This window comes from Lucilia sericata, unplaced genomic scaffold (assembly GCF_015586225.1).
Source record: "Lucilia sericata isolate MDLA Ls3-8-SP2 unplaced genomic scaffold, ASM1558622v1 Contig000278F_arrow, whole genome shotgun sequence".
NCBI lineage: Eukaryota > Metazoa > Arthropoda > Insecta > Diptera > Calliphoridae > Lucilia > Lucilia sericata.
In genome coordinates this window covers 26,644-50,028 of record NW_023994303.1, presented here as the reverse complement: position 1 = coordinate 50,028, position 23,385 = coordinate 26,644, and the positions used below count along the sequence as shown (strand labels likewise).

General features: G+C 31.3%; 3 protein-coding genes and 1 non-coding gene across 4 annotated transcripts; 3 read left to right on the top strand and 1 right to left on the bottom strand.

Moving 5' to 3' along the window:
* Positions 1-308: 308 nt before the first annotated feature.
* On the bottom strand, positions 309-22,968 carry LOC119603168 (zinc finger protein 569-like). The gene is made up of 9 exons (XM_037955120.1): positions 21,920-22,968; positions 21,323-21,854; positions 7,236-7,608; positions 7,114-7,174; positions 6,888-7,037; positions 6,541-6,823; positions 6,012-6,064; positions 4,960-5,512; positions 309-765 (listed from the first exon to the last, which is right to left on the bottom strand). The coding sequence occupies exons 1-9, from the start codon at positions 22,860-22,862 to the stop codon at positions 639-641; spliced, it is 3,075 nt and encodes a 1,024-aa protein (XP_037811048.1). The 5' UTR covers positions 22,863-22,968; the 3' UTR covers positions 309-638.
* Positions 8,650-10,628, top strand: LOC119603163 (puff-specific protein Bx42). Its single transcript, XM_037955114.1, has one exon. The coding sequence runs from the start codon at positions 8,800-8,802 to the stop codon at positions 10,432-10,434; it is 1,635 nt and encodes a 544-aa protein (XP_037811042.1). The 5' UTR covers positions 8,650-8,799; the 3' UTR covers positions 10,435-10,628.
* Positions 10,992-14,145, top strand: LOC119603162 (integrator complex subunit 4). The gene is made up of 3 exons (XM_037955113.1): positions 10,992-11,045; positions 11,101-13,062; positions 13,126-14,145. Exons 2-3 carry the CDS (start codon positions 11,110-11,112, stop codon positions 14,023-14,025), a joined length of 2,853 nt encoding a protein of 950 aa, XP_037811041.1. The 5' UTR covers positions 10,992-11,045; positions 11,101-11,109; the 3' UTR covers positions 14,026-14,145.
* Positions 14,492-14,563, top strand: Trnat-cgu. Its single transcript has one exon. It is a non-coding gene; the product is annotated as a tRNA-Thr (tRNA).
* Positions 22,969-23,385: the final 417 nt, after the last annotated feature.

Genomic DNA, 23,385 nt, shown 5'->3' with positions numbered 1-23,385 from the left:
TAATCAACATTAAAAATGCTTTAGTGTCTGTCACCATTGTGGTTAATACAAACAAGTCTCTGCTTATAGACATACCTGTGAGGCATTTGTTGGTGATCAACTTTTTTAAAGAAAATACGTTTTTTTATTTAGGATAAACATTAGCTTTTTGTTTGTCCTTTATTATTAAACACCTTCTTCTTATACATTATTTTCTTAAATTATTAGTTTAGTTAAAAAATTATTAATATATTATTTTTTAATATTAATTTTGTTCTAATTTCTTTATTATTTTTTTGTGTATAATCTGAAATATAAGAGATTTTTAATTTTTTTATTACTGTCTTGATATAGAAACAAAAAATACATAAATATTTATGGCATACATGAAAAAATTATATAAAAAAACTGAAAAAATTACAATTAAATTTATGTAAATAAGTAAATATATTGCAAAAAACTATTGATAATCCTAAATAAAAGTTGTTTTACAATGAAGCAAAAACACGGAGTTTAAACGAAGTGAGTAATATTGTTTTAATATTTAAAAACAACTACAAAAATATTTTTTGGTAGAATATAAAAATAGATTGCAAATTTTTGATAGTTGTTTTTTTTTTACATTTAGATATTAATAAGGCACATAAAAATTGGATTGTTTAAGTCTGATTAGGCCAGTCCCAATTATTTAATTGGTCATCAGGCAGCTCATTGGTAATGACTGGCATTTGTTGAAAACTGCCAATGGCTGATGATTCAGTTTCTTTCAGCTTTGTGGAAGTGGAACTAAAAAAAATTGGATAAAAATTTCTTAATTTATAGTAAAAAAGGCAAACGCACTATGCACTTTTAATAGTTTATTATCATTAAATGAAATAATTTCTTTAGTTTTCCAAAATAGATTATTTTCTAATTTTTTATGAAAAATTACAATTTTGAAATTTAACAAAATCTTACCAAATCCAAGTAATATAAAAATATTTTAATTAAATAAATTATAATGAAAGTTTTATACACGTTATATATACTTTATATTTATGAACTTTTCTTATTCTGAATGAAAGTGGTTTGGTATTAAATTCATAATTATCATGAAATTCATTCTATTATTATTATTTCAATTTTCAATACTTTTTGAGTCTTTCACAGTATTTTTATATTAAAATTGTTTCAGAATAGGCATGTTGTAAATACTAGTTTAGCGAATGCAATGCGATAGCGAATAATAAATTTTTTGCGAATGTAAATGAGAATTAAAGTATATCGAGGGACTATATTCAATAGTCTCTATCTAAAATAATACAAGTTTTCAGGAGAGCAAAAAAACTGTTTATTTCGCTAGTTCGTGAAGATTTTTTAATTTTTTCTTTTACGATATATTCTAAACCATTATATAAAAAAAATTTTAATTTTTGCATTATTTACAAAATTATTCACAAATTTATATCAGATAGAGCTTATTTTTCTACGAAAATGTTCATTCAACCAACAGATAGAGAGTTTTTCATGGAAACATAAAATTTTTATTTGAATTAAAATCAATAAATATTATATTTTATACAATTTAATGGAGGAAAAGAAACCAAATTGTTGAAAAAGCAACAGATTATAATGTTTTGGTCCAAAATCAATGTTATATGGTTAAACACGACAATAAAATTGATTTAATTAGTATCATAATGAGCGATATCTCAAAAACTATTAGACCGATTTTAAATATTTTGACGGATTTGTGTTCAGCATGTCCAAATTATTAAGAAGACTTGTTTTGCAACCAGTGATGCCAGGAGATTTTTTTCAGAAATCCCTACGCTTATGAGAAAAAATCCCTTTTTTTCCCTACACCCACTTTTTATTTTCCCTACATTTTTCCCTACACTACTTTTTTCCATTTTTTTCAAAGTTTATCTTAAAAAAATACAAAAATAACATCAAAAACTAAAATATTAGCTCCGTTTTATATGTATGTATTTTTTTTTAATTTTTAGGAATGAAATTTCTAGAATTTAAATTTTAATTTTTTTTCTTTCAATTTTACATCATACAAATCTTCCAACCCTGACTCTTCAGTTAAGATTAAAAAAAAAAAATTGAAAGATTTATGGCAGTATATCGAATCGTGATAAAAATTTATTTTATGTGCCTCCAACAAAAAGATTTTCATAAAATAATTATTTTAAATAAGGTTTACTTTTGCGTTTACTTTTTGCGGTTTACTTTTATAAATTTTCAGAACATTAAATTCATTTTTTCAATCCTGAGTTACTGCATTAAGCCCCCGACTACTCTATCTATAAGGAGTCAGAATATATCGCCCTACAGGATTGGCATAATCCAAAAACTCCTTTCAAGAAAAATGGATATGAATATTTAATGACATTTAACTATTTTTTTAATAACTTTTAAACAAATCAAGGGGTTTTAAAAATCCAGATTCAGATAGTTGAGGTTAAAATGTTTCTCATCTAAATTGAAATTAAATTTTTAGTTGTCTAATATTCACAAAAACGTGGGTTTTAGTTTTTACGTTTACAAAAAATCGATTTCACATCGAAAATAATAGACATATTTGAAATTTCATAAATCTATATGAAAGATTTTAGTATGTCGCATGTTTTGAAGACCTTAGTTCAAGAAAGCCGAATTTTGGATTATGCCAGTCTTGTAGCGATATGTACAGTGGCGAGCAAAAGTGGATACATATCAATCAAGTGTATGTTAAAAACCCAATAAAATCGAGAAAATATTAAACAAAAATTTTATATTGGTTTTAAAATAAGCAATAGAAGAATAAGAAAATAAAACAATAGAAAATTCGCGAATATTGAAACTTTATCTCAAGTTTTAGCTAATTTTATTAAAAAAGTCTATGTATCCACTTTTGCACGTTTAAATTTAATTAATCTAGCAACACAAGTAAATTTAAAAATAACAATGAATTTGAGTACTGCTACTTGATTTACCTTTGAAGAAAGCATCAAAACAAACAGTTACCATTTTTGAGTCATATTTGTAATTTTTTTGCAAATATTTTAATTTTCTAGTTTTAATTAGACAAATATCAAGTTTATTGGGAAACCAAATGGTCGAAATGACAAAAAATAATTACTGTGCTCGTCAAATTGCCAAGAAGTTAGGAATTTGCCACCGAAGAGTGCTACAAGTGCGAAAAAGAAAAATATGAGCACACCAGAAGTTAAGAAATGTCGATCGTGTTTGCTTTCGGAGAGATCTTATTGACATCTTATTGAGCGTTTATTGACATCCAAACAGGTAAAAATACAAAAAACAGGCTATAGTCGTCATAAATAAGTCCTTAAGTGAATGGGTGAAGTCCGGGGAGCTCTTCGTAGAATTGGCCTTATATCAGCCGTAAAGCAGAAAACACCAGCGTTATCAGAAAAAAGTGTGAAGGATCGTCTTAAATTTAGCAAGAACCACAAAAATTGGAGTGTTGATGACTGGAAAAGGGTTATATGGTCCGATGAAACGAAAACTAATCGTTTTCAGTCTGATGGCAAGGAATATTACTGGCACCGCCCTTATGAAAGCTTAAAAAAGCACCAAGTAAAACAAAAGGGTGAAACAAGCGGGTGGTAGTCTGATTGTGTGGGCTTGTTTCACTTGGTAGAATCTCGGTTCTTTAGTAAATTTAGATGCTATAATGAAAAAGGAGGATTATTTGAGTATTTTCAATCCAATATTCCAGATTTTGTGGAAGAATGTGCATATCCAGAGTCCGAGGTTATACTCCAACAGGATGGGGATCCGAAGCATACGGCAAAAATCGTAAAGAATTGGCTTTCAGCGCAGAATTTTCAAACGATGCAATAGCCAACTCAATGCCCGGAAATCAATCCAATTGAAAATTTATGGGCTTTGTTAAAAAAACGTCTTGCGCAATTCGATAATGCACCAAGAAATCTTAAAGTGGTCTAGTATTCCGGAGTGGTCTAGTATTCCGCACCGGACCATTGAGACCTTGGTCAAAAGTACGCCTAAACGTATAAAAAGTGTCATAAAAGCAAAAGGACTTTGCACAAAATATTAAAAATCAAATTTTTTTTTAAAACGTGCAAAACTGGATACTTCGACTTTATTTATAAATATGTTTTAATTTTTAGATTAATATTTAATTATCATGAATTTAATTTTGTTTTCTTTTTATATTGCTTTACTGAATATTTAAAATTGAAAACTTTATTATTTTTCCTTTATTTTATGGGTTTTATAGCATTTTTAAGTCTTATTAGCTAAACATGTATCCAGTTTTGCTCGCCACTGTAGGTACATATGTATATTGTAGAAATTACAAGCAGAATTTTTACTAACGATACACTTAAAACTGATTTCATTTTTAATTTAAAAGTTTAATACATGAAATAGTATATTTTTAGTTGTTAAAAACTATGAAATTGAAAAATCCCTACAATTTGACAATAGTAAGAAATCTTTCCCTTTTTCCCTACACGTGGAATTTTTGAAAAAAATCCCTACAAAAAGGGAAAATTCCCTACACTTGGCATCACTGTTTGCAACAGAAAATTATCCAAAGGGATCGAGTTTGAAGCAATTTTTGGATAAGATAGAGAGTTTTGCATTCAGAATTTTTCTTTTTTTAAGATAGAGAAATTTAAAAAATGCTATAAAATTGCCAAAAAATATTTTTTTTTTCTTTGAAATTTATATCACTGATGCGCGATAGTTTGCTGAATATTTTGCCATCAAAATCTCATTTTCATAAAAATGAGAGATAGCGACTATTGAATATAGTCCCTCGATATTTTGAGTAAAAAAGTAAGAATGATAAAAAAACATAATGTAAACGCTAAAAGCTTTTACATTCATTTCAATTAAATTTTCTAAAATTAGTATTCGCTAAAACATTCTCTAAGATTTAGCAAATGTAAAAAGCGAAAGCGAGCATTCGTTAAATCCCTAATTATTATTAATATCGATAATAGCCGTCTATAAACTTACTTTAAATGGGAGGAACAAGTTGGCACTTCCACGACGATACAATCCTCTCCTAGTAAATTTGTATTATCATTTCCTTCCGTTTGTTGTTTAACTTCATTATTGGCCACCTCCTTTGAACATTTCTTTTTAAATTTTTTATCTCCCGAACTATGATTGTCACCATAATGTTGTTGATTCATATGTTTATTTAGATTTGATTGTCGTGTAAAACGACTTGGACACATTTGACAAGCGAATGGTTTATCCCCACTATGACTTAACAGATGTGTATTTAGGTCAGTTTGTCGTGCGTATTTTTTATCACAATATGGACAGGGTATAGTTTTATCCATATGATTGAGTTTCATGTGTGTAGCCATCGATGAGTGTTGTATGAAACGTTTGCCGCATATATCACAACCGTACGGCCGTTCTCCGGTATGACGACGCATATGACTTTTTAGCGTTGTCGGCCGTAGAAAACGATCACCACAGAACTTACACTCATAAGGACGTTCTCCTGTATGCGCCCGCATATGATGTTTAAGTGCATATATCGTTGAATAAGCTTTAGCTATTTGAAAAGAAAAAATAAAAAAAGAGAATTTATGTGTTAGGAAGAAAGGTTCGTAATAGTTCGTAAAATTGCTTTTTTCAGCTGCAAACATAACTACATAACTCAAAATAATATATAACACAATTTCGAAAATAAATACATTAATTAAAGGAATTATTTTTAAATATATTTCATAAAGTTTTAATTGTACATATTTCAAAAAATTTTATTTAAGAACAAAATATAAAAATATTTGAAAATTGTAAAATCCTGTTTAATTTATTGCTTTTGAAATTCTGTACCAGTACTTGCTTGTAGTGCATTCCAGTTATTTTATGCTTCTGTAGAAGTTATTTTTATTTGATTATATCAAATTCACAAAATTCTTCTATATTTTTGAATAGTTTCGAAATAGTGAATTGGGGTTATAAGTTGATTTTTTAATGTAATTTTAAGTTTGCTTTGTTTAATTTATAAAGAACATTTTATTGAAATTAAGTTTAATAATTTGACTTACGACACATTGTACATAAATAGTCCTTTTCACCGGTATGCATTACCATATGATATCTGAAAGGATTTTTAGAGAATTATTTAAAATTAAATTGATTAAAATATTTGGCTTCAAAGTGGATGTTGTTGATGTTCTCTCCAAAAATTTTGATAAATAGTATCTTAGACCTCTCAAATATTTGACGAAAAAGACGTAAGCACTATTTTTTGTAAATTTATTTTTGATTCTACATGATTTTTGTAATTGGAAATAATGTCGAAACAAATAATAAAGACGTTATAAACTGATGTCGTCAAAGATATATTATGTTTGCGCAAATAATTATATATGCAATCAAAATTTTTTAGAGATCACGTCATTTTTGTCAAATAGTTGATAGATGTGAACGTAGAATTGGAATTACTTCGACTTTGAATTTTCAATAATAACTTCGAAATTAAGACTATTTCGATCGAAAACAGACATTTTAAATAGTAATAATAACTTAAACTTCTATAAATCCATTTAAATAATGAAGTGATCATTTTTGTACCTTAATTTAGAAGCAGATATCATTTGTTTACCACAAACTTCACAAGGAAACATTTTCTTTGGTTTTGGCAATTTCGTCTTAGCACTCTGTTCATTGGTATTTTCTTCGTCATCATCCGAAATATCGTTATTCTTTAAGATTTTCTTTTTATTTTTTATATATTTGCCAACTAATAATGAGGATTTGGAAATCGTTTTTCCTTTAGGTAGATGTATATCCATATGAGCTTCAAGACCTACATTGGTGAAATAAGCCTTGTTACAGATTTTACATTTTAAACGACCTAAAAATATATAAAATTCATCTTTTAGCAAACTAATTAAAGAACAAGTTACATATAAACGTACCTTGGGGAAAAATTTGTGATTCTACTGACTTGAAAAAATCGCCTTCAACTTTATCATTACTACTGCTGCTGTTGTCACTAAGATGAGGGGAGTAAAGAGTGCTGTTATGGTGTTGGTGCTGGGGATCTTCAACAGTATTATCAACGTTATCTTGAGATAAAAGAAACACACAATAAAAGTATAACATTAAAAATAGAAATAAAGATATAAAAATAAAAAAATTTACCTAATAAAGTACGAGAATATTCATCTTCATTATAATCTTCAATAATTTCAGATTTATTGTCCTAAAAAATGTAAAATATTAAAATCCCTTAAACATTTTGGAAAATTTCATTGGTTTTTTACATTATCTAAAGTCTCTTCATTGTCTGTAGCATTTTCTAAAGGATCTTTAATAGTAACATCATTATCATGACAATAAACTTCATTATCTCGTTTTAAGGCATTTAATTTCTTATCACTTGACAAGACCCGTTGTAAAAATTCGTATGTTTGTTGTAAATCTTGAGCACACTCTTTACAGATCCTTTGGGGAAATCCATCATTTATTTTTACTTGAAGATGTGTGCAAAAATTAAAAATATCGACAAAATTACGATCATCCGAGGAGAAATGACATTGTTTATTCATTTCAAAATAAGATTTCTCCAATGATTCTCTTAGACATGCCCTACAGCTGGTTGATGTAGAAGACGACATCGTAAAAAGTAAGAACTTTTAAAATTAAATAAACGATTTTTTTATCCGTGCGTTTTTGTATTTTAAAGTATTTGCAAACTGAAAGATACTTTTCTAACTAAATACCATACTTTGTGCTAAATACTATGGTGTATCAACGTAAGGTGGATCTATTCCATCAGCTGATAACTGTTTTACACTTGATTGGTGCACATGGCTGTCAACGTTTGTTTTTGTTGCATTTTTATTTTTAAAAATTTCCGTTAAAACTGTAAAAACTTTATTGTATTTGAAAATCTACAAGTAATTTAATAATTTACTATAAAAAATAAAAATAAGAAAGATTATAAATTACTCGTAATTTTATTTTGTTAAAAGCCGATTAGAAGATTAATCTTTTGTCATTAGCGGATATTTTTGGCTCATTTTAGTAAAATATATTTTAGTTTTAGTATTTTTTAGTACAAATATTTCATTGTTTGTAAACAATTTAGTTTTTAGTGAAAAATAAATTTTTTACTCATTAATTGAATTTAATTTTTTCTAATTTTGGGTCAAAATTTTTTTTTTTATTTAAAAATTTAAATTAATTTTTAATTTAAAATTAGATGTAATTTTTTGTGAAGAATTGAATTTTTAGTAAAAATTGAATAAAAAAGATTTTTTTGAAACATTTTTTATGAAAAATTAAATTTTATGTAAAATATCTATTTTCCAAACAAACAATTATTGTTCAAAATTAACACGTATTTATCATAGATATTAATATTTTGATAGAAGTGTAAATTCGATTTTTATTCTAAACTGAAATTAGTAAAAAAAAATAAATTTTATTTTAAACCAATATTTTTTTTTTTTGAAAAATTAATTGCTTAAATAAAATAATTTCTTAAAAGTATTATTTGTTGTTTTCTAGGAAAAAAAAAACAAAACCATTTTTTGTTAAAAACAACGCATTCTATCGACTAAAGTAGTTGTTCTCTTCAAAATATAACACATTCGTTTATCAACACTGTTTTCTGTTTCATTTAACTTCGTTCCATTCCCTCTTATGAACATTGCTAACTTTGTTGACAATATTTTTTAACAAACGTCAATTCTCCATTTTTCTTTTTCACTAGTTATTACATTGTTGTGTGTAATTTAAATTTTTTTCGATTAAAATTCGTGTTTTAATAAAAAATTCATAGAAAAATTAGCGAAATAGCAAGTAATTTCAACTATTTGCAAAATGTCTTTGTCTAGTCTGTTACCTACACCCACAAATGCGGTGTGGGATCGTGAAGATGAAAGACGCGTGGCTGCTAAAGGGGCTCCTAAAATAGGTGCCTTAGTATCGGCTAAAATAGCTGCACCACCTTATGGCCAACGCAAGGATTGGGTACCGCGAACAGAAGCCGACTTCGGTGATGGTGGTGCGTTTCCCGAAATACATGTAGCTCAATATCCTTTGGGTATGGGAGCACCGGCAAATTTGGGTAAAAAATCCAATGCTTTGGCCGTACGTTTAGATGAAAAGGGAAAAATTAAATATGATGCCATAGCACGTCAAGGACATGGCAAAGATAAAATAGTTTATTCATCCATTTCCCAATTATTGCCTGCTGAGGTTTTATCAGAGGATGCAGAGGAATTACAAAGGCCAGATGCCGAGACAATAGCTGATACTACTGAAGAGACAAGGAGAGCTTTGGAAAAGTTGACTAGTCAAAAAATAGCAGCTGCCATGCCCGTCAGACATGCAGAAAAGGGTGCTCCAGCACAGTATATCCGCTACACGCCTTCACAACAAGGTGATGCTTTTAATTCCGGTGCCAAACAGCGTATTATACGTATGGTGGAAGCGCAAGTAGATCCCATGGAACCACCTAAATTTCGTATTAATAAGAAAATACCTAGAGGACCACCCTCACCTCCAGCACCGGTTTTACATTCGCCTTCGCGTAAAGTCACCGTCAAAGAACAAAAAGAGTGGAAAATTCCTCCTTGTATATCGAATTGGAAAAATGCTAAAGGTTATACCATTCCTCTAGATAAGCGATTAGCTGCCGATGGTAGAGGTTTACAGCAAGTTCATATTAATGAAAAATTCGCAAAAATGTCTGAAGCTTTATATATAGCCGATCGTAAGGCTCGTGAAGCTGTTGAGGCCAGAGCTCAATTGGAGAAGAAATTGGCACAGAAAGAAAAGGAAAAGAAGGAGGACATGTTACGTATGATGGCCCAGAGAGCTCGAGAAGAACGTGCTGGTATACGTAATCCCACAGAGGAAGCTCCCGGTACAAGTGCTGAGGCCAGAGAACGCAATGAACTACGTGCAGAGCGACATCGTGAGAGACAGCGTGATCGCAACTTGGCACGGGCAGCTCCTGACAAGCGTTCCAAATTACAAAAAGAGCGCGAGCGTGATATTTCAGAACAAATTGCCCTCGGTATGCCTGCCAAGTCAGCCGGCACCGGTGAGGCACTATTCGACCAGCGTCTTTTCAATACTACTAAAGGCATGGATTCCGGTTATGGCGATGATGAAGCTTACAATGTATATGATAAGCCTTGGCGTGAGGCCAACTCTTTGGGCAATCATTTGTATAGACCAAGTAAACAAGCTGACAATGACGCCTATGGTGCCGACTTAGATCGTATTGTAAATACTCAACGCTTCGTTCCCGACAAAGAATTCTCGGGTACATCGAGAGCCGGTGGTAGTGGTGCACCTTCACGTAGTGGTCCTGTTCAATTTGAAAAAGAAGAGGATCCCTTCGGTCTCGATCAGTTCTTGAACATGGCTAAAAAAGCTCCAAAGAGAGGCGAAGATAAAAGTGATCGTTCTGGTGGTAGTTCGGATAAAAAACGAAGAAAAGATTAGGACCGTTTCCACTATACACACACAAACAAACTACTATTTGACTTATAGTTCTTTTTATCTATTAGTTAAGAATATTTGGAATATTTTCAACATTTCCATGGATTTTGTTAAATAACAAAAATTTGGTTACAAAATGCATTGTAATTATTTTTAGGTTTATAAAGAATGACGACAGTTAATTTTGTCCCACTAAAGTAAAGTGTCTTTTTATTTGTATTTTTATGTTATATTGGATGAAAAGTATTGTTTCGATTATATCAATGGTGTTGTATGAATGGCCCTAACAGTTTTTATTCAAATTGGGGCTACATATATATTCCAACTGTAAATGCGTTTAAAAACTTGACAAAAATGAATGCTGAATATCTTTTGAACTTTAAATGAATACCTATACGCCAATATCTGTATTATTTCCCAAAAAAACCTTATTCAAGACCACTGTGTTTTGTTTATGCTTCAATTTCCCACACACTTAATGTTACCATATGTTTAATGCTACAGCGTTTTTTTAATTGTAGCGGATAAACAGTATGGTAGCACTGCCATCAGCTGTTGATTTAATTTATTTCCATTGTGTTTTTTTCTTTTTCTGATGCCGCTTGTGAAATATTGTATGCTTTAATTTTATAAAATAAGAAATTTTAATTCATTTATTTTAAATTAAAGCCAACCAACATGGCTAGTACATCGGTAGCGGTTAAACGCCCACTATCAGTAACAGAAACTGTAGAATGTATCCAACAGCCTCCACATAAGAAAATTCGTATACAAACCACCAGCAAAAATGTATCGGCAACCAACAAACTCCAGCAAGCCATAAACTTATTGGGAACAATCTCACCACAAAACAACAAAGAGCTCTTAGAATTGTTAGTAAAAATTGCGGATGAACTAGTGCTTGATGATTGTGAAATTTCCGAATTCCATGAGGCCATCAACAAGTTAATTGATATTTTTCGCCAAGAACGTGATGGTGATACGACGGTTCGCGTAATGATACTCGGTTTGCTGGCGGACTTTGCAGAAGTACGTGTGGCAGAGGTGGTGAATGCCTTGATTGATGAAATCATAGGTGTATTGAAATATGAAAAATCGCAAAAGGTGATAGCTCAAGGTCTTTGCAGTCTACATAAGATTGGTGCCAAGAACTTGAAGCATTTACCCACAATGCATATTACAAAAATGGCTCATTTTGCCCAACAGCAGTTGTGCTCGGAATCACATCAAACCCAAAAGAATGCCTTGATGGTATTGTCAGCATTTGTGGCCTTAACAGATGCTAAAAAGGGTGTCATTGACACCATAGGACACTATGCAGACTCTCAGGATTCGGGTGTAAGGGCACAAAGTTTAAGATCTATTCTGTGTTTGGGCGATAGGGGAGCAGTGTTGTCTCCATCCCTATACAAACGTGCTGTAGCGGCAATGCAAGATGACTACGAATGTGTTCGCCAACAGGCTTTGCAACTGGTCTTTAAATTGGGTATTAACCACCCCGACCATATGATATCGTGTGGAACGGAAGATGAGGAGGAAATGCGTCTAGTGGATGCGGCTTTTAGTAAAGTATGCGCTGCATTATGCGATTTATGTATACAGATACGTGTACAAGCTGCCGAACATTTGGGTGACATGACCATGGTGAGTTCAGAATTTCTACATCAAACATTGGACAAAAAACTGATGAGCAATTTGAGACGTAAGAAAACTGCCCATGAAAGGGGTGCTCAATTGGTGGCCTCTGGTGAATGGTCTTCTGGAAAACGTTGGGCTGATGATGCCCCTCAAGAACAATTGGATACCAATACCATTTCCCTCATAGCCAGTGGTGCTTGTGGAGCTTTAGTCCATGGGTTAGAGGATGAGTTTCTAGAAGTGCGCATTGCTACCGTTGATTCTATGTGCAAATTGGCTCTAAAACATCCGGATTTTGCGGTAACCTGTTTAGATTTTTTGGTCGATATGTTTAATGATGAAATTGAGGAGGTGCGTCTCAAGGCCATCTACAGTTTGACCGCCATAGCTAAGCATATTGTTTTGCGTGAAGATCAATTGGAAATTATGCTATCTTCTTTAGAAGATTTCTCAGTAGAAGTACGTGAAGGTTTGCATTTGATGTTGGGTGCTTGTCGTGTTTCTACTCAAGCTTGTCTTCTAATGGTGGTGCAAAAATTATTAGATGTCCTCTCGAAATATCCCCAGGATAAGCTATCTGCCTTTGGTTGCATGCGCAAAGTGGGACAAAAGCATCCAAACCTTTGTTTAGCTGTTACGTCGCATCTTTTGCAGGATCATCCCTTTTTCGATAGTGCTGAAAGGGATGTCGAAGATCCCGCCTATTTGTGTATTTTAATTTTGTTATTTAATGCGGCTGCAAATTTGGTACCCATTATAAGTCTATTTCCCGATGTGACCCTAAAACATTACGCATATTTGCGTGATGCTATGCCGAGCTTAGTGCCGCAACTGCCTATAGAAGGTGCTTCCATGAAAAAGCCCATGGATGATTTAAACGGTTCAAATAATTCACGACAGTATTTGGAAACCATATTGGCTCATATAAATGATATATTTTCCATAGCCCGGGATCGGGTACCTCTATTGAAAACGGCCCAAGACAATTTGAAGGTAAGTGAATTTGAATATCACAATGAAAAATTGTTACTAATATTTGTAAATTCTTATTTGCAGCGCCTGGGTGAAATTGATCCCGAAATGTTGGGCACAGCAAATTTTTTGGAAACTTTCTTAGCTGCTCAAATACAAATTGAACAATTGCAAAGTTGCACCACTTCACAGCATAGTAGAGCTCCGCTTAAAGAATCTCTGGCTCAATTGGTGCGTAATTGTCTAAAACTTCAGCATATATTTTCGGGACTTACCTATAGCGATATGTTGCTGGTTAAACAAATTTGCTTAAGGGCCAGTGCTCTCCATTTGGTTTTGGTAGTGCGTGATAGGTCTCAAAGCGCCTTGGGTCCTTGTCAAATGTTATTACAAACCGCCTCTGACATCAGTAATTTCTTAGATGAAAAACAGGAATCCCAGCCGGATTCCTTAACCACTCTACTACTCAATCAGTTGTCTAGTATTGTTGATCCAAAGCCGGGAAAAGTATTTCGAGAAATTTTGCCTCTCGTGCAAAAACCTTCGGCTGTAAGCATGCCTCCAGCTAATGTCAACATTAAAATGTGTATGGCCAATATATTGGAACCATGTCCGCAAATGTCACAAGATAATGTTATAAAAGTAACCGCAGGCCTTATTGCTGCTCTACCGTTTGTAGCTGAAATCGATAATCTACAAGAGTCTCAAAAGCAAGATATGCGCATAAAAATTAAATATCCTGATCAGCACTTGCACACAGTTGTGCCGAAGTTGTCGGATTTTAAGAAAATAATGACCGAACAGGGTGCTCATGAAACGAATGTGCGTTTAAGAACTACCATCTTGCTCTCTCATTCGGTATGGACCGAAGCCTCTTCTGTGGAGATAACACTTTGTCTGGCAGTGCGACCTGGGACAGAATTGGAGTTGTGTAAACCAGCAAAAATATTATTTGCACCGAAACCAGTAAGGAGAGGAATTTAAGAAAAATAAAAACAATATTTTTTCAACTAGTTCTTAAGCCTTTAATTTGTAATAAATACTACTACTACTACATTTTCATATATATACATATTAATGTAAATAAAATTTTAATTAAACTATAGATTGCATACAATTTACGTTTTTTTATTCCACTTTGTTTCTTTTACATTTGATTTTTATTATAACCGGGATGCTTGGATTTTAGATGATAATATAATCTGAAATGAAAAAAGAATAATACATAAATTATATGCCTTTTGCGTTGGTAAATAGAGTAAGTAGTTTAAAATATTTTAATTAAGAAAGAAACAGACTGTTCTAATTTAAATTTAATTTATCTGTTTTTATAACAATGTGGCAATTCTGCATGTTGTTTATGAAATTTTAAACACCCCTGTCTTAAATTGTTATGAAGTGGTAACTTCTCTTAATCTTATATAAATACTCTGGCACAACAGGCCTCAGAGCCCTTTTAGCTCAGTGGTAGAGCACTGGTCTCGTAAACCAGGGGTCGTGAGTTCAAACCTCACAGAGGGCAATGTAATTTTTTTTATTTTTTTACATACTTTTTTTTCATTCATCATTATTTATTATTATTAATTTTAAATTATTATAATTTAAATTTTATTATTTATTATTTATAAAAAAAAAACAAAAAAAAAATATATTTTTTTGCGTTTTTTTATTACAACCCACCAAAAAAAAAACAAATTTTTTTCCCCCCCTCCCCCTTCTTCAACAACACAAAAACAACAACAACACCCCAAAACTAACATAAAAAAAACAACAACAATAATAACAACACACACAACAAACAAACCCCAACCCAACACACACACCAAAACAACACACAAAAAACAAAATGGCGGCGGGTGATGATGTTACCGGACTGCGTGGTTTGTGTGTGTGGTGGTGGTTGTTGTTGATTGATGCATTTTTTCGTTTGTTTTTTTTTATAATTCCCATAATCTTTTTTTCCACAAACTTTGTATATATAGAACGTCCCAAGTGCTTCGTTACAAAACAGAAAGAATAAAAAAAAGGAAGGCGTGGAGAGGAGAGAGAGACAGAGAGAGAGGAGAGAAAGAAAGAAGAGTGTTGTGGAGGAGGTGGGGAGGGAGAACAGAAGGAAGGAGAAGAGAAGAAAGAAGGGGGTGGGTGGTGTTTGTTGGTGTAAGTGGGATTGTTGATGGATGGATGGGTGGTGAATTTTAATGATTTTGATTGAGGAGGAGGAGAGGAGGAAGGAAAGGGCCACACGGGACGGACGGTGTTGGGCCCCCCGGTTAGATCAGAATTTTATTTTTTGGCTGGCGAAAGTGTGGTGAGTTTACAAATCCGTGGTGAATATAAGTGGGTGTGGTGAATTTCGAAATCGTGGTGAAAAAAGAAATTCACCACAAAAACCGTTATGTCAAATAAAAAGCTTTTAAAGCTCTTAAAGCTTTTTATAAAGCTTTGAAACTTGTAAAGCTCTAAAATATTTTTTGTAAAGCTCCTAAAGCTTTTTTCAAAGCTCTTAATTAAAGCTTTTTTTGTAAAGCTTTAAAATATTTTTTGTAAAGCTCTTACAGCTTTTTCAAAAGGCTTAAAGCTTTTTGAAAGCTCTTTTATAACTTTTTAAAAGCTGTCCGTTATAGTTTTTTTATCGTTAAAATTCCTTCTTTTCATTCACAATAGTTGATTTCGTTCTTTGTTGGTAAGTAATTTGACGTTTTGAACATGGGTGTCATTTATACTACTAGTCTTTCTTATTCCTAACTTTTTCCATAAACAAAGCATTAAATTCAATCGTAAGACTGGTCTTGAGAGTTGGAGGGAGACACTCTCGCGTCCTCGACATTATTTTTAAGGACGTCCAGGCTTGTTTGTATTTGTTGTCTGGCTTTCGACGGTGTTGCGTCTGTCTCTCTCACTCGCATTTCTGTGATGTTTTTTTTTATTTTCTGTAAAAAACTGTGCAGTTTATATATTAATTAGGGCATTCATGTAAACACAACACCTGTGAAATCTTGCACATTTGCACAAATGGGTAAACTAACTGTAATATATATTTAAAAGATAAAATTAGTGTAAGTTTACCAGTTAAATAAATAGGCGATCAAATTTATCTCAGTTGTGATACATACAATTCAATGGAAAGTTGTAAATTCACAAATTGCACAGTTTGCGAGGTTTTTAAACGTTTAAAAACAAAACCCTTATTGTCTGTGTCAGCCTCGTAACCGAAAAAGTAGAGACCTTATTCAATAAATCTACAGGAGAAGAAGAAAACCGTCTCCAACGGATTTATTTTAAATTGTTTCGAAATGTGTATTGAAAATCGAGAAATGAAAGAAAGAAACTGCGTTTATAATTTTTAAAAATATGTAGTAATAAACAAGCAAAGTTTTACACTCAGGTCTCGTTTTATGCGTAGATGCGTTCCAAAACAAATCGAGTAAATTAAATTCGCATAAAAAGATAATTACTCTACTAGCTTCATATAAAACCTAATGATTCGTTCCAAAATTCTGAAAACCGCATAAATTCAAATTTTAATTAAAAAATCAAGAAGAATCGCAGAAAAAAAATCAACAAAAATATTTTCATTTTTTATTTTAATTTTGAAAAAAAAAAAAATAAACAAAAAATAATAGTTGTGTTTTGTTGCTAACGTTCAAAGGCAATTTCATATAAATTTAAAATTTATAAACGTTAGGAGTTAACGTGTAAAATTATACAAGTTAATGTTAACGTTGATAAAAGTGCTACCAATTCAAAAATAAAAATACAAATATTAATGTGTTTATGTCAAACAATAAAAAAATATTTTAAAATAAAATTTAAATCAAAGAAAATTACCAAATAAAAAAACCTTTTCAAGAAATTGTAAATAATTTCAAGATTTAGCAGATTTCTTCTGTGGAGTGATGCCAAGTCAGGTAATGTTCGTTTTGTTGCTAACTTTAAGCGTTAACACTCATTGATAGCAACAAAACACAACTAATATTAATTCATTAATAAAGAAAGAAAAGAAAATTATTCAAAAATAAGCTGAAACGTTTTTTTTTTTAAATTCTGTTAATATTATTAATCTGAATCAATGAATCATTTTGAAATTGGTTTATCATCACTTTCATCACTAAATGATATAATTAATCATATTGCCATTATATGGTAAAATAATATCTTTTCATCACTAGAATTAACTAACATATCTCATGAATAGGGGACGACGAGATCAAAGAATTTTTAGGAGTTTCAATTGTTTTTTTTTTTTTTGCTTGCAAAATAGTTTGTCATCAAACTTTGAGATTTTTAAATTGTTCTTGATATCCGGAAAACAGGTCAGTCAGTCCGCCTTGGATCCACATTTAGAATTTGATATTGTATGGCATTAACTGTGTTGAGGATATATTTTACCAATTTAAATACGACAAAAAAAGCTAAAAAAAACATCTAAAATTCCAAAATCTGTTAAAATTCTAAAAAAATCTTTCATTAGAAAACCGCGTAGTTTGAATCCGCATAAATCGAGACCTGAGTGAGTGTATACGAATTGTTCTTCTCCTCTAATTTTCTGAAAAGGAGTTGTCACGTTTGCGTACTAAGGATAACGTTATCCTAAAGAGTAACGCGATAAAAAATACAGTTAAAATACATAACTGTTTTGTTTTAGATTTTTTTTCAAAACTTTGCTTATAAAGTAAGTCCAAATTATATTTTTTTTGTAAATACAAAATGAACAAAATATATAATAATAACCAGAACAATGGTTTTTATGCAAATGCATATATCATCCATCCATCCATCGCTCATTTGCTACAAGACTGGCATAATCCAAGCAAGATTTGTGTTTTTTGAACTGAGGGCTGACTGGCTACAAAACATGCGTCAGTCATACTAAATTAAGTCTTTCATATAGATTTATCAAATTTCAAATATGTCCATTATTTTCGTTGTAACAACGATTTTTTATTGTAAACGTAAAACTAAAACTCAGTTTTACTCGAATATTAATTAGATAAATAACAAGAATTTATAGTCGGACATGGCCGACCATATGATATCCTACACCAGTGATTATGTTGAAAATGTTGATTATTTTTTTAATAATAAAGTATTTAATTTCATTTTTACCTAAATTCACAAATATTTTTGTTGGCAAAAAATGGATTTTCTAAATGAGAGGAGGCAGGGGGTTAATATGATCCTATCCTTATCAATTTTGGTAGAGGGAGTTAGGCTAGATATTTATACAGAATATCATCATGATATATATTAGTGTTTGTAAGTGAATTTTGACCATCAAGTCATTTTCTGAAGGGCACTTTGTATGGGGGATAGGGTCAAATGAGGTCCGATCATTGCGAAATCCGCAGTAATACTGAGACTTATATATTACTAAGTTTTGCCGACTTTTAAAGTGATACAATGGAAACTTTTTCTAAATTTTCACAAACGGACTCAAAACGCAAAACTTTATTAAAAAATTTTAATTTTTTTTTTTTTGGAATTTCTTTTGTAATATATATATCCTTATTTATTCAAATTAATAAAATTCTATGAATATAATTAACTAAATTTTGAAAAAATAAAACAAGGTTAAAAAGAAATTGGTTTTCTGTTACTGACAAAACAATGGAAAAAACTTTGGTATTATTTATCTTAACAAAAACAGTCAGAACTTGTCAGTAACTTAGAATATGGTTGGGTACCTTTTACTTTCTATTGCTGCTTGACATCGGAGATGCATTGAAACAATAATTGAGTCAAAAATTTCATGGAAGGACGATTTTTAAGTCCATATCTTCGAACTACTGGTTCCCATAGATTTTCTGTGGGGTTAATATATGGAAAATAGGCAGACCACTTCAATACAGGTATGACTTTCGAGTCTAACTACACGATTGCAACTCAAAAGTTGGCTTTTAGGGTAATTTTGCTTTTAAAATCTCCAAACTACGAGCCTAGTTTCAACAGCGGAGGAAACTTTATGTTTTTTTAATGGATCTCTACCTTATACCACATATTTTTATATACAGTGTCTCACATAAATATTCGAATTTATTATTTTTTATGAATTACTGTGTTATTTTATGATGCTACTTTAAAAATAATAATAGTATTTAAAATTTTTTAATGAAATTTTATTAATTTATATTATTTTTACGAAATACAAGAAAAAAGTAATAAAAACTCATTAATGGTTTCCAAGAAAATGGAAAAAACCCAAAAAGGGTCATTTCAGGTACTGCCCAAAAATATTCGAATTTTTTCTCAGAACTTTTTTAGAATCCTTGAACACGTGTTTTATTGCCCATTAATTAACCTATTATGCAAGTAGTGGTTATATGGAATATTTAACATTATATTTTTTGGAAATTTGCATAATTATGTTGTAAATCCTTCCAGTGTAAGCGCTTAAAATTTTCAAAGAAAAAGAGTTGATCAATTCAAATTAAAAAATTAATTTATATCTGTATAATAAAGGCCGCTCAAGTAAATACATATAGGAAATGTTTGATAGATTCCCATCGACAATATATTTTGTCATTACACGCATGGAACAAAGAATTCCATCGAGTATTTACCAGTATTAAGTCGTCCAAAACTACTGTCAATACAGGACGACAGAGAAATACTGAGGAAATACCGAAGGAACCTTCATCTATCAGCTCCAAAAATTAACAACGAACTCAGGACAGTCCTGTGAATAAAAATTAGTGTCGAAGTTGTGCGCAAAGTACTAGGGAGCAATAATTTGCATGGTCAAGTACCAAGGTGGAAACCGCTCATATCGAAGTTAATCGATGTTAAGTGTCTTGACTCCGCAAATAGACTCATAAGTAAGAATATTGGATTCTGGAAGGAGGTTATCTTCGACGATTAGTACAAATATAATATTTTTGGCTCAGATTGTCGTCAAATGATATGGCGAAAGCTTGGAGATGCCTTGGAGTTATCTAACTTAAAACCAACTGTAAAGGACCCAAGTTGCTCTGCCATATTTTGGGGTTCTGTGTCCGTCCACGGTGTTGGACCACTAAAATTTATTATTGTAATTATAGACTAGAAGGTCCACTTGTCAATTTTATAGCAGAATTTGCATGCTAGTACCACCAAAATGGGGCTACAACCCATTCAATTTATTTTTCAACAGAAAAGCGATCCAAAATAAACGACCTGGTACTTGAAAATGTTGATCATTTACAACACTAAGTATCTTCTTTCACCAAATTTTCAATGGAGTTAATTTCTGCACTTAAACTCCATTGAAAATTTGTGGTTATATTTACAAGAACAACTTTTAAATCACTCATTATCCTCTAAAACCACCAAACGGTTGCTTTGCATGAAGAATGGGACATAATAACGCCAGAACTATTCCATAAATTGGTAGAAACGGTCCCACGACGCTTGGAAGTTGTTTTTAAAAACAAAGACTACTATACAAAACATTAATTTCATTTTAATTATTTATTTTTACTTCATAATGCTAATCTAAATATGATTTATACAAAAAATTCGAATACTTTTGTGAAGCTATTTTTTGCACTTTTTTTTAAAAAAAGTTAAATTAGTTTAAGTAAATTATTTTTTTTTTTAAATTTTTAAAATGTGGTTGGTATAAAATTTAAGGACTGTCTGAACAACATAATAAATTTATTTATTTATTTTTCCCACAAGATCTATTATAAAATGATGTTTATTTTCATAATACATTAAATTCGAATACTTATGAGAGACACTGTATATATCTTTTTATAATTGAATTCGACTAATACCTTGCCCAGTTCTATACCATAATTTTGCCACCGCTTAACTTGATATTCTTCGGGTGTAGTATCTTTCCCCTTTGGCCGCATTACAAATGTCCTCTAAATCTAAATTTGGACACCTCCAAAAAAGTACATTATTTCATATTAATTCGACCACTTTATGTTATCTTTGGCAAAGAGTAGACGAGTAGAACGATTATTTCTAAAACAAAGAGGTTTTCTCGCAGGACGACTACAACCAAGACCAGTAGTCTCATTTTCCATGTGACTAACCATAGGAGTACTAATTTCGAATTCTATTGTCATCAAATTATACGAAGTCTTCAACCCATATGTTGAGTTTTTTCATTGTATCTTTCTTTCTCATGAAATTTTTAAATATTTTTGAAAGTGTGAACTAATTTTTCATTAATTGTTTAAATATATCGGTAATAAAGATTGAAACATTTTTAGCACATATTTTAATTTTTTATTGCATGGAAATCCTTGCCTTGATAATAACAAACCGAAAGAGAACATTCTTCTGAACTTACCCTTTTTGTTTTGCAAAATCCAAATCGCAAATTTTACAATTGTATAAAGACACCGTTGTACAGTGTGCTTCACGCATATGAGTATTCAAGGACGGCTTCTTAGTGTACATTTTACCGCATATAGTGCATTGAAAGCGTACACCCAAATGTGAGCTAGATATGTGACGATCTAAATGCGACTTTTGCATATAGGAGCTCGGACATTCGGTACATTGATATGGACGTATGTTATTGTGTTGACGCATATGGATATTAAGATGAGCTGTTCGACTAAAACGTCGATGACAGAGAGTACATTCAAATGGTTTACCCGTATGCAATGTCATGTGGGTCTTTAAAATCGATTTCTGTTGGAATGTTTTACCACAAATTTCGCACTTGAAAGGGCGTAAATTGGTGTGAATGTATAGATGAGCCTTTAGATTGGCGCGAGTAGAAAATGCCTTGTCGCAATATTCGCAAGAAAATTTACGTTCCGTCCCATGCGTCTTCATATGTTCACGATAATCATAGAGGGTCTTAAAATGAGTACCTAAACAGAAATTAGAAATGACGATAATACTAACAAATCATTTTAAGATTAAATTTTATACTAACCGCATATTTCACACTGGCAATCCTCTGATTGATTATGCAGTTTACGATGTTGTTCCAATTTCTCTTCTGTCAAATATTTGCGTCCACAATCAGCACACTGCCATTTTCTACTTTCAACCAAGGGATCCAACATTATTGTCTGAATTTGACCAGTTTGTAATGGTACTTGAAGTCTTGTAATTTCTACGATTGGCATATTCTTTTGCGATTCTAAATTTATTGCCTCAATATCATCTGATGATGGAGTATAATTTGATTGTATTTTATTGCTTTCTATTTCAGCACTATTAATAACGTCGGCTAGAGTATTATTCATTTCAATTTCAGTATCATGTTCCACATGATCACTGTTGTAGTCTTCTTCAATTATTTCTTCTGATTCCTCTTCCTGTTTATCAAAATTTAGATAGTTTTCCATACAACTATCATTCTTATTGTATAGTTCAAATAAAATATCAGTATCTTCAACTTCTTCCTCGTCGTCTTCCTGTTGTTGTGTTTTGGCATCACTTTCATAACGTTCCTCATCATCTTCGTATTCATCTTCAGTGGTAATAACTTCGTCTTCCAAATCTGGTTTAATTGCTAGCGATGCATTATTTGTTTCGCTTATATATATATTTATATTATCCGGCGTTTGCTGATGATATCTCTCCAATATTTCAGATTTTATTTCTTGCCTTTGGGATTCTTGTAAAACTTTTCTTAATTCCAAGTCAGTTTTTTCAGCTTTCAATCGAAATTCATAAAATTCTTTTAATTTTTCTAAACACGTCAAACACACCACCTGCGGCAAAGCATCTTGTTGTTGGGCATTCAATTGAAAACATTTATTATATATTTCCAATAGCTTGTGTTCCATTTGACCATAAACAGGTACTACACTATCAAGCGTAAAGAATTCTCCTTGTTGTATTTTACATATTCGACAAGTTATTTTCATTTTTTATTAATTTTTTCACTAATTTTTAAGCAATTTTTTGCACTACAATTGAAAAACCAATAACAATAATAAACATGTTTTTGTTTATGTTTTTTATTTTGTGACAAGCAGCTGTCCTTTAAGTTTAGAGTTGCCAGATGATTAGCGTCATTGTCATTATTAAGGTGGAAGTACACAACACCCGTTAAGGCGGCAGTGCGTTTTACGCTTTTTAAATTTTTCGCGCTTTACAAGCTGCAAGTTACAGACCACGCGTCATTTTGATAAATCTTTTAAGACTATAACTGTTTTAAAAATCAAAATTTTACGTTTTTGTTTATTTTTTAATATTGGTCTTTCATTGTTGGTGAAATTTTAGTTTATTCTTATTTTGCACAAAACAAAATACAACCCTGATCAGCTACCGACGTGTAAAAAGTTGAAAATTGCTGAACTTTTTGCGGCAGACGCGTTACAAACTACAGTATGTAACTTGTTAAATTAAAATACAGTATTTCAACTTTTTTGACAGAAGCCTATTACA

Excerpts from the sequence above, each read along its gene's own strand:
- LOC119603162 (XM_037955113.1), top strand. The coding sequence starts at position 11,110 with ATGGCTAGTACATCGGTAGCGGTTAAACGCCCACTATCAGTAACAGAA. Across the intron at positions 13,063-13,125 it reads CGGCCCAAGACAATTTGAAG|CGCCTGGGTGAAATTGATCC; the intron begins GTAAGTGAATTT and ends TCTTATTTGCAG.
- LOC119603163 (XM_037955114.1), top strand. The coding sequence starts at position 8,800 with ATGTCTTTGTCTAGTCTGTTACCTACACCCACAAATGCGGTGTGGGAT.
- LOC119603168 (XM_037955120.1), bottom strand. The coding sequence starts at position 22,862 with ATGAAAATAACTTGTCGAATATGTAAAATACAACAAGGAGAATTCTTT. Across the intron at positions 7,038-7,113 it reads ATATTCTCGTACTTTATTAG|ATAACGTTGATAATACTGTT; the intron begins GTAAATTTTTTT and ends TTTTATCTCAAG. Across the intron at positions 5,513-6,011 it reads CTATTTATGTACAATGTGTC|CTAAAGCTTATTCAACGATA; the intron begins GTAAGTCAAATT and ends CTTTTCAAATAG.